At 39.1% G+C, this 15,128-nt stretch overlaps 2 protein-coding genes across 5 annotated transcripts; one reads left to right on the forward strand and one right to left on the reverse strand.

The window, feature by feature from the left end:
* Positions 1-346: 346 nt before the first annotated feature.
* Positions 347-7,165, reverse strand: polr1d (RNA polymerase I and III subunit D). Of its 2 annotated transcripts, none has more exons than XM_086099565.1 (5): positions 6,932-7,165; positions 6,468-6,565; positions 5,500-5,576; positions 2,598-2,680; positions 347-722 (listed from the first exon to the last, which is right to left on the reverse strand). In XM_086099565.1, the coding sequence occupies exons 1-5, from the start codon at positions 6,968-6,970 to the stop codon at positions 672-674; spliced, it is 348 nt and encodes a 115-aa protein (XP_085955691.1). In that variant the 5' UTR covers positions 6,971-7,165; the 3' UTR covers positions 347-671. The 2 variants fall into 2 exon arrangements, with proteins under 2 accessions (XP_085955691.1, XP_085955692.1); XM_086099566.1 differs by having other exon boundaries at positions 347-653; positions 6,932-7,157.
* Positions 7,166-7,335: 170 nt separating this feature from the next.
* vamp7 (vesicle associated membrane protein 7) lies at positions 7,336-12,096 on the forward strand. 3 transcript variants are annotated; one of them, XM_086099567.1, is made up of 8 exons: positions 7,336-7,488; positions 7,793-7,957; positions 8,437-8,494; positions 8,676-8,813; positions 9,882-9,972; positions 10,833-10,900; positions 10,994-11,086; positions 11,359-12,096. In XM_086099567.1, exons 2-8 carry the CDS (start codon positions 7,812-7,814, stop codon positions 11,422-11,424), a joined length of 660 nt encoding a protein of 219 aa, XP_085955693.1. In that variant the 5' UTR covers positions 7,336-7,488; positions 7,793-7,811; the 3' UTR covers positions 11,425-12,096. The 3 variants fall into 3 exon arrangements, with proteins under 3 accessions (XP_085955693.1, XP_085955694.1, XP_085955696.1); XM_086099568.1 differs by having other exon boundaries at positions 7,336-7,479; XM_086099570.1 differs by having other exon boundaries at positions 7,346-7,402.
* The last annotated feature ends 3,032 nt before the right edge of the window (positions 12,097-15,128 follow it).

Genomic DNA, 15,128 nt, shown 5'->3' on the forward strand with positions numbered 1-15,128 from the left:
TGGATACGATTAACCCCAAAAAACTTACATGTCGTTATTTACACTTCAGTGCCCTCATTTTTTTTTCTGCATCTGTTTTGGCAGCACAGTGTAAAGTAACTCACAGCGCATTCTTCGGCTAATTATGAAAACTTCAGAGCCAAAGTTTCCTTCAGATGTCAAAGGCCTCCTCAAACGGACAGATGCAAATAATTTTGTGTTCCGAGAATGACATCAATGCTTTGAAAACCCTTGGAAGGGGTGATAGATACACAGCAGTTATGCCAATACTGGACATAGATGACAGAAAATGTCTTGTGGGAGACTGAAGAATGACAAATCAGGAAAAATGACTTGACACTGAACATTTGTTTTCTGAAGTTTAATATTTTCACTCCTAAAGTCAACAATCTATGAAATATGGTACAGAAAAGAAAAACAACATACTTTTGCTCACAAAAAAAGCTTTCGACATGCCATTGCATTTCTGCATTTGAACAACCTCCGTATGAAATGATACTTACTATAGAAATTAGACATATTGTACATACAGGGAAAATATGTTAAATATGAATGTTGAATATGTTAAATATGAAAATATGTTATCTCATTTCACTTGATGGTCTTCATTCCATGGGTTGCTCCTGCTTCTGTTTGAACTCTGTCACGTTTGCCTGGAACAGTAGAACAGATCATTCAGCTTGAGTTGAGACGTTGACACAATGGTCTCTTGCTGAGAGGCTCTGTCATGGGTTCAAAAAGCACAAGCTGAGCAGTGCTCGTTGACACTAAAGGAAAATGACAGTGTCTCCGGAGTCATGCACGTGACAGTCAACAGCGCAAAGCCTTGGTTGCAACAGAACCAGCTTAAGCTAGACTCCCAGATCCCAATACAGAACAACGAGGTGAATGATAATTGTTCGTTGGTGAGCATCGTGAGGATGGCGTATGCAATAGTTTTTATATGTCGGGAAGGACCAACGTTTAGTCTGGGGTGTTAGTGGAAGTTAGAGAGTCTCCACCATGTGTAAATATACAAGGACACCCCCACAGCAGTTTTTCCGAATTATAATTGTCTGCAAGCAATTTATTTTTAAAGGTAAGAGTTAGATGAGTTGGCAATAATATCTAAAAGTTTTGGTAAAATTGTGTGTGGGACAGTCAAACCTCAGTTTTCGAACGTCTCGGTTCTCGACCAATTCGGTTTTCGACCAAAAATTTCGATTTTTTTATGCCTCGGATGACGAACAAATTTCGGTTCTCAAACAAACTGAGCACACTTGAATGCACCACTTGACTCCTCTCGCCTTCCTTACACGAGGAAATGACGCTTCCTCGGGTAGACGAGGAAGTAACGCTTCCTCGTGTCGCTTTCCATTGTGAGCAGACACGTTCAATAAAACAGTTTTTTTTTTAAAGAGCGTGGTTTCGGTTTTCAAACTATTTCAGTTTTCGAACAGCCTTCTGGAACGGATTATGGACGAAAACCGAGGCTTGACTGTTTAAACTACAAAATGTTTTTGGAGGGGGTCAATAACTTCCTTCTCCGCCCTCTAGTTGTGTCAGGGGGTCATTATTCCCCATAACACACAAAGGAAACAACAAGGTGTATGTAGGAACACAGTGGTACCTCCACTTACGAAATTAATTGGTTCTGGAAGAAATTTCTTAACTAGAACATTTTGTAAGTAGAGACGCGTTTTCTATGTAAATGCCCTAATTTGTTCCAAGCCCCCTCAAAATTTAGACATAAATGTTTTATGAAGGATAAAAATGCAAAAAAGACAAATGGCACCACTTCAAGGATGTTTCACTGCTGAGTTTCCACTTTGCTTCGTTGCATATGTATTAGTATGTTTCTTTTGAAAACGGCTCCAATGTAGACACTGGTAAACACAAGTGCTTTATGTCTCATTTGTCTGTCTTGGCTGAGCTTGGTTAAACAAAGGCACTCCTTGTTTTCCAAGAAAACTATTCAGTTTTTTAGGTCAGGCTGTGAATATCATCACAATTTTGTGACTTATCCCAGCTTCAGCAAAGTACTCATGATTAACCTAACAACATCAAAGATTTTCTTTGCACATATTGAGCATGTGATGTGACATTTCCACCAAGCCACAGCAAATCTCTCTCAGCTCTGAAGATTTCCTCACATTTTGGATCCGACTCCAGGTATCAGAAATAAGAGGACCAGCTGGGTAGTGGAACAGATGATTTGAGCTGCAGGGCGTGAGAATGATATGTGCCCTGGATACTGCAAACCAGATTAAGAAACTGTCCATCTTGTTTGTATACCGCTTATCCTGTTCAGGGTTGTGGAGAACTGGAGCCTGTTCCAGCTGACTTTGAATGAAAGGGAAATGACACCCTGGACTGGTCGCCAGTCAGTCACAGGGCACGTAGAGTCAGAAATTGTTCCACAGCACATTCACACTGGCACTAAGTGGGAATTCATCATGTGCAACAGGACGGAAGACAGGTGAATGAACCATTGTAAGCATTCGTGGCTCACTCAGGAAATTATAAACGGTTACATGAGTTCCAAAACTTCATTTTTTCCAAGACTCAAGCAAACCGAAGCAGCATGTTTTACTGAGTTTAAATCTGGTAAGGCTTACTTCAAAGGTATTGAGAATATGTTGACAAACATCCCGGAGCTCATTCAGGCCCCTTCTCAGAGGTTCAACAGCAGGAGTTCCATCTGGGGGGGGGGGGGGGGGGGGGGGGGGGGGGACAGCAGATGCCTGTGAGGGAATGGCCCAACACAACTAACTACATAATACACTCGCAGCCAGCAATCAGCAATTTTAATATTGCAATGTCAGTTCAAAGCATGCTCCCAAAAGTGGCGTCAACAACACGTGCTCGATTCCAATTTGGATTTGCAACTGGTTTTTAGTAGATACTTATTGAGGCTGTTGGACATGCCCGCGGAACTTTGCAACCTGATATCAATTTGTTTGCAGCCACACTCACATTTTTTTGTTCATCAAAGCCTTATGTCATCACTTGGAGTAGTGCATACAGGACTTGGGGATGCACCAAATGAAATGTCTTTGCCAAAACGGACAATTCAAGCTGAGATCAATGCCAAAACCAAAACAGTGAAAGAAATAATGGACCTTAATTTATTTTTGTTTTTTCCGCAGCCGGACACTTTTCTGCACTATTCCAAATTCATTTTTTTTTTGTTTTGTTTTGGGGGTTTTTGCATGTGTCATGGATCATATTTTTTCCATGTCAATACCAACAGTACATTTTTTTTCCAAATCCGTCCCAGGTGTCTTCCACTTGTGGATATAAAGTGGATATGTATCCAATGCGACTAGAGGGCCGAATGGACGTGAAAGCATGAAAGCCAATTATGTGTATTGACTTCATGTTTCTTGCTCAAACACCAACATTGCAAATTGTCTTCACTTTTAAAAATATTGAGACATTGCAAGCATTTTTTTTGTTTACAATCCCTCTTTTAAAATGTAACATTTGAACAAACTGTCTTCTGATTTCAAAACTACTTATTCATCTATGTGTTGTGTACTGTATATGCAATATATTGAGTGACCCTGCATGTGTTTCACAATTTTAACATGTTAATATTAAACGGAGCCAACTTATTTTCACACCTGGAAAGTCTCTTGCAATGTTTATGGGATTTTAACAGTTACAGGTTTCATATCGGTGACTGTGGACTTGGAATCCCCAAATTCTCTGAGACGTAAAAATGTGAAGATGAGTTGACCTCTGCTATGTCGCAGATCTTGTAACTTGGTATCATTTGGAATCCTGCTTATAGTTGTCATTCCAAAGTGTGATGCACACAAAATGCATTGCACAACAAAGGGAAGCAAAAGAAGAACAAAGCAATATATCATTTAAAATATTGGAGAATTGTCGATGTCAAATTACAAAACGAGCATTCATTTGTGTAAGGAAAAGCAATAATGTAATGTAAAAGATAAAAAAAACGTGCACAAATTGACCACATTTCAGTGTCACATTACGAGACGACCAAAAATAATGCACACTAGATAAGGCCCATGTTTCCTGCTCCGGAAGAGATCACTGTTTACAAGGTCATGAGCTCGAGGCCCAAGGATTCTTCAAGAATCCCTTCCTTAGGCCAAAGACAACAAGCTGTCTCCATTGTGCATAGATCATTCATGTGATAAAACCACAGTTGAAAAACATATTTTCTTTTCGTCAGAGCAGTCATTGCTCTCTTTCATCAAAGGGAAATGCGTAGGCTACTAAAAATCACGGGGCAGTTTCTTCTTGATCAAGTCACGTTTAATGTGCTACACAGGCAAAGAAAATGGCTACTCCCTTGCTATGTTGCACATTTCTGCTCCAGCGAACAGTAATGTTGTAAGACAAAATGAGAATATCAATACAGAAGGATTTCACAATGAATCCATTAAAAAATGTATTTGTTCCACCAATAGATTGGCATTTGCACTCATGGGTGTAAAATGTAAAGTGCAAGATTTCCTTTGCTATCCTTTCTACTCTACCACATGGTTGTAAACATAGACAAACACACACAAAAAAAAGATCTATTTTGACATCTCTGGTTGTTAGAAGTACTAGAGCAGAAGTTTTTGAAACGGCTCGAGGAAAGGCAAGAAATAGTAACAAGTGAATCTAGTGTCCCGAATTTCAACTCAGTTTTTGCCCCCTCTATCTCACATCTCTCCTTGTATTCCTGCATGTAGGGCTGGGCGATATAAGTATCATAACAATTTCAGAATTGGTTTATATTGATCATTCATGCTTTTTTCTTTTAACTATTAAAAATACAAACCCGGAGAAAAAGGTTAAATTTTGGTGATTTTGTTTAAACATTGATGAATGAGGTCAATGCAACCATGACTTTTTTTTTTTTAATCTGGTAAATGTAATGATTCAATACATGCTTAGGAGGGCTGGCTGATATGGCTGAAAAACATTTTCCAATATGAGAATTTCCTATCAGTTGAATTACTGATTGACATGTTTTTAACCTTTATGAAATAAGAAAAACAATTACATTGATTGAAGATAAAAATTTAAAAACTATTCAATGGAAGATACAATGAAATAAAGCACAACTATAAAGAGAAAAAAATAGTATTCAAAATATCGGGTAGTAAAATAAATTTACAACAAACGCACACTGTTTTTGCGTCGATTTTAATTGTTTGTGTATGTTGAAGTGTAACACTTATGTCTTTTCAGACTCCACACATTCAATCCCAGGCATGTGTTTACATATTTATAATTGTTTTCAAAGCTTAAGTTAAAAAAATGGGTCTGAAAATAGCTGGTACTGAATGAGTTTAATGTAATCTTAGAAGCGTGGTATCAATTTTATTATATTATAAGCTCTTTCATCAAAGCGGGGTGTATGTGTTTCTGAAAGCCTGTACCATAATGTTTTATAGCACAGGAGAAGAAAATGGCTCCCCACTTGCTAAATTTCAGATTTCTGGTCAAAAAAACCAAAAATTATTCCAAAAAAACAATGGTTGTGTCCTTTACCTCGTGTCTGAATGCGAAAGTTGATCTTGCTCTCTGATGGATGGGTGATGGTGTAGCCGCAAAACTCGACAGACTCGCTGGTGAATATAAAGAATGCAAAAGTGAAATTATTGTGCATTGGGCGGGACAGTTGAAAAGACTTGATGTAAAAAAAAGTTTAACGTGGATTAATGTCATAAAACTACAACCAAAATTCACATCTGCCCACTTTCAAGTCTGAAAGTATCAAAACAATCGCCAGTTTTTTGGATTTCATGGGCATTAAGCTTTTCTCTCCCTTTTGAGATTCACATGAGAGGAAAAAGCTTAATGGAGCTTAATGTTACAAAACTACGACCAATCATCACAAAAAAAATCACGTGCACATCTCTACCTGTGCCCACATTGTTTGAAATTATCAAAACGATCGCATCAATATTTGCGATTTCATAGACATTGCCGGCTTCCTCTATTTTGTTCTTCAACTTCTTCCTTTCATAACTTTGCTGCTGTGAATTGGGAATTTCTCCATTGCGAGACTAATGAAGGTTTTCTTATCTTGTCTTATTTCTCCATAAGTGCGCACACAAGCTTCATGTCACTTAAGGCAAACGTTTGCTGTCCTTAACATTCAAAATACTGACAGGATTGTTTTGATAGTTTCAGAAATTGGTGTGGGCATGGGCAGAGATAATGAATTCTGTGGTGATTGGTCGCAGTTTTGTAACATTAAACCACATTAAACTTTTTCTCTATTGTGAACTTCTATAGGGAGGGAAAAGCTTAATGCTCATAAAATACAAAATACTGTGGCGATTGCTTTGATGCTTTCAGTGGTTGAGGTGGGCGTAGGTGGTGCATGTGAACTTTTTGATGGTGTTCGGTCGTGGTTTTTGAACATCAAACCACGTTAAACTTTTTAGACACACATTAACGCGCTTTAGACTGCACTAAACACTACTTTATTCAACTTGATCAAAAACACTGACTCTTTCATGATCATATATCGCAGCGAGTTCCCCAAGGTATGGTCTTCATCATGCATCACAAATGTCACACTCCCCTCATCTGAACCATCGGCTTGGACCTAAAACGCATTGCAGAAAAAAAATATAGTTCATCAAATGTCACCTATCAACAGCGCTCCCTTGTGGAAAGCACGTTACGTGTTGTTGGGCTAAATTCTAAAACGTAAATGAAGTCATTTCCGTTACATTCTAGAGTTACGCAGATTTAAGATAACCAATAATGTGAAAAGTCTAAGTGTTGATTAAAAGTAGTTTGATCACGAATGTTTCACGTGGTAGCAATTTCATTTGATAACCGCCACAGATGCTAGTGTGTACAGTATCTTGGTGTGTTGTTAAGAGTTAAGGTCATCGGTTACCGAAGGAGCGGTCTGGTGATTCTAAAAGTTACATGTGCAACTAAAAAAATGTTTGTGCGATCTTACCATCTCTAGAATTCGCTTCTTCTCGCCTTCAGCAGCCATGCTGTACGATTAGTCTACCACAATGGTATTCGCTGAGTCCAACCCGTAGTTTTGTCTGACAGGCAAACTCACCCCGAGTTTGTTTACTTATGTGATGTAGATGTTATTTAAAGCAACTAGATTTGCTGTATTTTATATTTTGTTGATGTAGAGTATGCATAAAATTCAGATGTAGAACAAATTACCTTCCAAATAACCTGTAAAAAGAAAAGGGGAAAGGAAAATATTCAATGTCGCAATCTCATGACGTCATTAGAACTCTTAAAAAACGACGTTAATACGTTGTAGTCCAACATTTAACCAGTTCTACGCACCTTGCGTTCATGAAATGTGTGTGGACTACATTACCCATTAACCGAGTGAATTGGGTTTCATTCTGAAGGTCCGGCTGCTAGTTTACAAAGCAGAAGTCACTCGAAAGGGATTTGCTAGGTTTGGAAGTCTTGTGAGATGTTGGACTCTTGTGTAAATGTGCATTTTTGAAGGCTGCTTGTTATCAAGGTTTTGGAGTAAGCGTTGTATGTCACATTATATTGCTTTTGGCGTTTATTTGGATCAGCATTAAATGTGTCATGCCGAGTGTTGTCAACATTGGCGAAAACAAACAAAAAAAAACGTCAGTTGAGGCATCATAGTTTGTGATTGGTGTTATTTTGTGTAGCTCGCGCTAGTCGGATCTCCTCCTCTAGCTGTTTAGGAATATTTCCGATTTGATTTGAGTTTTGACGCAGACATATTCATGACTAGTCATCATTAAAACGTTCAACTGGGAGTTTCAGATTAGTGTCCCCCGAACCCCGAGTCATATTCTTATGTTGACAGATCCGTGCCAGCTGTGGCCATGGCAATTCTCTTTGCCGTGGTGGCTCGTGGAACAACCATCCTAGCCAAGCATGCATGGTGTGGTGGCAACTTCCTCGAAGTGACTGAACAGATCTTGGCCAAAATTCCATCCGAGAATAACAAGTTGACATACAGCCATGGCAGGTAGGTGTGCATTTGCTACACCCGCATGTTTTACGTGCTCACCTTAACCATTAACTCCACATGGGGCTTTGCATTTATTTCTCGTCAAATACAGTACATTACAGAACGTCCGACTCGTTTGCGGCAGGCAATGACAGTGTAGTGATGCACCACCAGATTAGTGTGTAACAATCATGCGGAGATAGTTTAATGTATTGTATTTCTTCTATCTATGGCAGACGAGTGCAAGGTAGGTCAATAGAATTACACAACACCTGTCTGATTGTCAAACCAAAAATAATAGCCTCCTGACTAAACTTTAATTACCAATGTGGTGTTTACACACTGCATACACATACAAATACTGAAAAGGAAAGAGAGGCTTTTAGTTTCTTCCTGGGGAAAAAAAGACCAGCTCTTGTTTTCAGTTGTGTATTCATTAACATGGAGTGTGTGGGAAAATATGAAATAATATTCTTTAAAACACTCTTATCTTTCAGCTATCTCTTTCATTACATCTGCCATGACAGAATCATATACCTGTGTATCACTGATGATGTAAGTATTGGTTCACGTCATCATTTAATATTCTGTATGAGCTTCTTGGCATCTCAGCCACTTTGCCAACCTGTCATACAATAAAACAAATGCACCTACTGTAATGTGTTTTTGGCAGCCCTCATTTCAGCTTCAGTATTATGTATTTGTTCATTGATAGCCTTTTTTTTGTGTGCGAAAGGACTTTGAAAGGTCTCGTGCATTCAGCTTCCTCAGTGAAATCAAGAGGCGCTTCCAGACCACATATGGTTCACGAGCACAAACAGCCCTGCCGTACGCCATGAACAGCGAGTTCTCATCGACGCTGGCTGCTCAGATGGTGATTATGACAAGTATTTTTTTTCAAGATAGGAAAACCTTTATTTGTCTCACAATGGAGAAATTCCCAATTTATAGCAGCAAAAAGTATAAGGAACAAAAAGTATATAAGGAAATATAAATGATAAAATATAAATATAAGCCTATTCAGAATGGGTGAGTGGGTTTGAGTTCAGGTTTTCAGGTCAGATCTGTCTATTCAATAGCAGCAGTCGGCAGGAACGAGCAACGGTACCTCTCCTTCTTGCTGCATGGGTATATCAGTCTCTAGCTGAAGGAGCTGCCCAGTGCTGTCAGGGTGGCCTGGAGAGGGTGGGAGGGTCTGTCCATCATAGCTTTTGGCTTGGCTAGCATCCTCCTGTTGCCCACCTCCTCCAGAGTGTCCATTTAATAATTTCGCTGCTGTAAATTGCCAATTCTCCATTGTGAGACAAATAAAGGATTTCTTATCTTATTTGACACCTGCATTATCACATACAGCGCTGGATTATGACAGACGAATCATGCTGGGTACCGGTACTCCAAGTTTTAAAGGCTCGCAGAGTAGTTTCTTTTGAGCCACACACACACACACACACACACACACACACACACACAAAAACTGACAGCCACAGATTTTAAGTTTTTCCTATGATTCCTAATATTGCTTTGCTGGGCAGCTTACATCATCTATGTGTGAATAGTTGGCAGGTGAAGGCGAGATTGGTGCCACTTAGGCCACAGCAACTCGCTACACAATGAGCTTTGGCTGTCTACTTCGACTACTACGCATAAACGCGTCACGTTTTCGCTTGTAAATCAGCAATAACAGCCTCCATGGCCACGAACAAAATACACTTCTTGAAAGTATCATTCATGTGAAAAGATTACGAAGAGTTATTAACAGGGAAAGGCGGAGAAGCCATGCTAACTGCGAAGCAAATGTAATGTTATTGTGAAAGGAATTAAGCTAAGGAAAAAGATCTCTCAGAAGCCACATAAATGCAGAGCGTACCAACCTTCCTTTACTCTTTCATGTTTTTTTGTTTGTTTTTTTTTGCATAAAAAAATGTTTATTCATTCCTTGCAGAAACATCATTCAGATCCTCGGGGATCTGATCGGCTTACTGAAACACAGATGCAAGTGGATGACCTCAAGGGGATAATGGTCCGAAACATAGGTGCGTGTCTCATTAACATAGATGATAGTATTTGCACTTACGGTTCTATCTACTCATTTTTACAAATCATCGCAAAAACATCATATTATTATTATTATTCTAATTATTATTATTTGTGGTATTATTAATTGTTGTTGTTGTTGTTGTTGTTGGAATATTCCTTTGGTGTGTCGCTTCAGTGTTCGTCAAGAATGAATTAGTTTAGTTATTTATTTATTTATTTTTGAATAATGACCAGATTCAGACTTCTGAGGCTTATACAAAAAATATTATTGGGACTGAGCTCTCAGAAGTGCTGGTCTATCTTGTTCAGTTTCATTACGCCTGAAGTTACTTTATTCAGCGCTGACATGTCTAAATTAATAGTTACCATATTTTCCTCACTGTAAGGCACCACTAAAATCATAAAATTTTCTCCAAAGCCGACAGTGTGCCTAACAATCCAATGCACCTTATATATATGGATCAATATTCTGATTTATTGAACGTAGTATTTTAAATGTTCTGTAAAGCGCTTTGTCACAGCTGCAGCGGTTGTGAAAGCTCAATATCAATAAAGCTGTATTGTATTGTGTTCCTTTTAGCGTAGCTCCATCTTGTAGATGCATAGCGCAACCGCAGCCACGATTGCAGCTTCTATTCTATGCGCCTTTTACTGCAACCTACCTGTATATATGAAAACAGTTTTAAAATAGGCCATTCGTTGAAGGTGCGCCTTATACTCCGAAGCGCCTTAGAGTGCTGAAAAGACAGTAATTTGAATTAGGAATATCATGTATAAATTATTGCCATCTAGGTTTACGCACACAAAAGGTTTCATTTGTGAGGGTAAGTATTTTGTGCATTTTTATGCTTTGCAGATTTGGTTGCTCAGAGAGGGGAGAAGCTGGAGTTGCTCATTGACAAGACAGAAAATCTGGTTGATTCTGTGAGTGTTTTGTCCATTTTTTCCAGTGTATACTTGATAAGAGCTGCATAGTTATGTCAAGTCACGGAAACTGCTTTTCTGTTTTTAATTTAGTCTGTCACGTTTAAGACCACCAGTCGTAATCTGGCCAGAGCTATGTGTATGAAAAACCTCAAGTTGACCTTTGTTGTTGTGCTGGTGTGCCTGGTGAGTAACTGTGTCTCATTTGTTGTTTATAATCTGTGTATCATTCGTTCATTCATTTTTCAAATCAAAAATGTGTATCTATCTAGTTTGTAGCTATCCTGTAAGAATGGGACAAATAACATCATAGTAGTTGTTACAATTGGTCTAATTCTGTTGTTTAACTCTGACACAGTTAGATTTCATTAGCCATTGTTTCTTTTGACATTGCTATCGTGACACAGTGTACACTATGGGGCTTCACTGTAGGAAAATAACTTCTCTCTGCCTTTCAGGTAATCATTTACATCATTGTCTCTGCTTCCTGTGGCGGCCTCACCTGGCCCTCTTGTCTAAAATGAGAAGACCATGGGCATAATAGGATTGATGCGGAAAACGGGGAGAGAAGCCACCTATTCAACCATGGTTGCCAGTGGACAGAAAAAAAGGACACAATAATTGCTTTTTCTTGTTTTGCCTCAGTTTGCCCGAAAGACAGTTGCTCCCACTGCTGTTGCTTTTATAGTGTACACTTGTCTTCAGCAGAAGCCCCCCTTTCCTCCCCACACCCCAATACCATCGCGGCAAGGTGACCTACAACTGATGCGGCACCGTAATCTTGTCTTAAACTATTTTGTCTGTCTGATTTATAGCACTTTCACTGTATCTCTGTATTCCATCCTTTCCAACTGAAAAAAAAATCAACCAAAAGATGACTTTATTTACATGCTTGTTCATTAATGTGCACTAATGAACCTTGACACATGGAAACTAGAAGCTTCAGAGATGTGGAGAAGATCGATACACTGTCCCTGGTCCCTTTACTGAATACTACTATTGGACAACAATACATGTAACACATAACCCAGGAATAGGGTGCTAGGGATATCAAACACAGATGTTGTAAATCTTTTGTGTTTTCTTACCAATCACACAGTGTGCCATGCAGTAAATGATGTAAATCACTTATTATACAAAAAATATATTGTACATCTGAATGATTATGTGATTAATATTAAATATTTGGCATGCGACTGATGAATGGTGGTAATTCAAAATGTGATATTTTTTTCTTAATCCTGTCATCTTCGCAATATTATCTTAAGGCCTCCATATTCTTTAGAATGATGCAAGTATTTGATAACTACACATCCTGATTTGAAATGTAAAAATGATGCTAATATGGGGTTGATGTCTGCAGCAGTGAAACAATACCAGGATTGTAAGATAAACCTTGCAGTAAATATTCATACACCGACACATTTGCAGATGTGAACGTGATTGTATTTACATTTTCTCAACGTCAGATTTATATGAATTAAAATTTCCATTTGAAACTATTAACCATGCAAGTACAAGATATTCAAAACGCATTATTTTAATGAAGACAAATTCACTAAAAAGTCAACATAAAAACCACGAGTGTTTTTTTTTCTTCTGTGCTGTAGAATTTAAATCGACGTAACCGATCAGTCAAGCGACTGCATTGTCATTTCATAAATGTGGAGAGGGTCAAAGTGCACGCAAGCAAAAACCAACTGTGTCCCACGTGTGCAAATGAGCGTTTGAACATGCGCATCTCCATGTCGGAAATAGGACCTTAACTCACACACTCCTGACATTTCCGAAGGTGACAAATTGAGAGAACGCTGCACCGGTGTCTGCCTCATCACGCTGCTGTACAGCGCGCTCACCGTGTTCGCGCACGTTCCCGGTGACAGGTACACTCTCTGACTCTGTACTCTAATGCTTTGTTTTGTTTCGATACGTTTATTAGGTACACACCACTCAATTATTGACTCCTTTCATCGTCACTCGATAAAGTGCCCTTGTCACTCATTCATAGTTTAAATATTGGGTATTTAGGGTACATAATTTCGTCAACATAAACGTGTTCTCGTGACTGCTAGCTAACGATGTTACAATGCCAATGGTTAGATAATTGAGCCAATGATGCTGTAGCCTAATCGTGGTGTCAAAACCTCTGGCCAGTTGTGCCGCTTAAATTTATCCTACATTTTATATAAAGTTCGTTACGGTTTAAATAAGCGACAGCTGTCATGTGAACTTCGCTGAAAGCATGTTTTATGGGATTGTAGGAAGACCGTTTATCAGATATTTGCCGGCACCCTACCCTTCAGTCCTACTTGTTGGAGGATAATCCGCCTCCCCCTGTTATGCATGTCTGTCAATCGTCTCGTGTGTGGAAGCAGGTGATTTTCAATTAACGTTACTGCAAATAACCCCAATAATATTCATCCAGATTGTGATCACTCAGTGACATTCATATACTGTACTACTACGACTAATACTAGTGCCAGTGTCAATACCCAAAGTCCCGAACGTAAGCCAATTTTTCCTTTTTGCATTTTTTTCTGATTTCATCAGAAATCATTATATTTATTTGATGTACGGGTAATTGCCCATTGGCGTACAGTGAGACACCCAAATTAAAATGCCTCTCAGTTCAGACAGTTTCTGAGCTGCTCCAAATGTTGGTGAAGAGGCACTGATGTCCAGGTTCTCACAGTTGTCATCTGGGAGCAACTAGCAATGATTACTTTGTTGATGGTTTGGGGACGTTACATACCTTCTGGGCATATCTACGGCCGCCATATTGATCGGAGGCTGACGTGTCGTTTTGTGTTGCCGCTTATTGAGTGAATAGATAATTTGATAGCCTACATCAGCAAATGGTGATATACTGTACGGTGTTTGACTGCAACAATACAAGTGAGCGCTACAAGGAAAATATGGAAATTGTTGTGTTCACGAATCAACACGGCTGGTCTTACTCGGGCCATTTACCCAATTTTCTTAGCACTTCTTTGAAGGTAAGTTTTAAGACATGGCAACATAAAATTTTGAGTACAGTACTGTACATACATTATTAATTTCCACATTCAGTCTTTACATTTTTGTTCAGTATGCCTCTGAAGAGATTAATAAAATAATTAATAAATTGTCTGAATTACAATCTTCACTTCAAATGTGTCTCCTGTCTAGATTAGCCCATAGTAAACTGGTTGTCAGGGGCCTTGTTTGGCATAAGCATAAATAGAAAGTGTCTTAGACTGTGGTGACACACTGAGGCCGTAAGTGTGGGGCTCAAGTGTCAATCTGTGTGTGTTCCTGTCATCAGACCGTCACATTTCAGTGCAAGATCATTTAGAGTGTCTTGACAGAAGGAGTAGCAGTAGGCTTACCTGCAAGCTAATTAGTGTCTAGAATCTAGGATAGTGCAGTATTTTATGTGTTTTACATTCCCCTTTTGAATTATCCGTCTCTAAAAAGCTGCCTGATCCTTTCCCTCAGAAAAGAGAGACTTTGGCTGCTTAGCAACAGTCAATGTCATCTAAGCCTGGCAGCCTGAGGCCACTCCCCCTGCACTGGGCTCATCGTGGCCGAGTTAGCCAGCGTGTTCATTTCTTGGTCAACTTGGGTGTGGGCACAGTCATTTACCCTTGCACTGCTGCCAGGAGTTGTGGGCAATGTCACTTTTGACCACAGGCCCTCAAATAGAGAAGAGCTAAAAAGCAGAACACATAGCACCTTAACCCAAGGTGTGACAGAGGTTTGCACAGTTGACTGAATGCGAGGAGAGAACTGCATCTGGGTGATTGCTGTCAAGTGAGTCTCTTAACTACTGCTTGCTCAGTGGCTGACATCTCTGACTTTTCTAACAAAAGCAGCAATTTGCTTTAACTAATCGTACAGTGATGTTTCTTTCATTTGTTTATTTTTCCAAGGTATTCCAAATCCTGTTATTTATACAATCAACAATGTCTATTTTGTGTTTTCTGCAGAGTTTTTTAACTGAATAATGTACATCAAAGAGAATAATAAGGTCAGATGAGTTATATCTTTATCCTGCTGTTTGCTGTTTCACAATGCCTGAGAAAGTTTAACTGGTTTCCCTTAGCATTTTGCTCTCTGGATCAGTGCATTGCGCCAAACCTGACAGAACCTTGTTCCCATTCATCCGGAATAATATTCCCACAGGCACAATTGTGGTTTGCTAATAAATGCCTGAGCAATTGAATGAAAAGAAAATCACGCTGCAGCA

The sequence above is a fragment of the Hippocampus guttulatus genome, chromosome 2, assembly GCF_054856545.1.
Source record: "Hippocampus guttulatus isolate MCC_2025c chromosome 2, RoL_Hgut_1.0, whole genome shotgun sequence".
In the NCBI taxonomy this organism is placed as follows: domain Eukaryota; kingdom Metazoa; phylum Chordata; class Actinopteri; order Syngnathiformes; family Syngnathidae; genus Hippocampus; species Hippocampus guttulatus.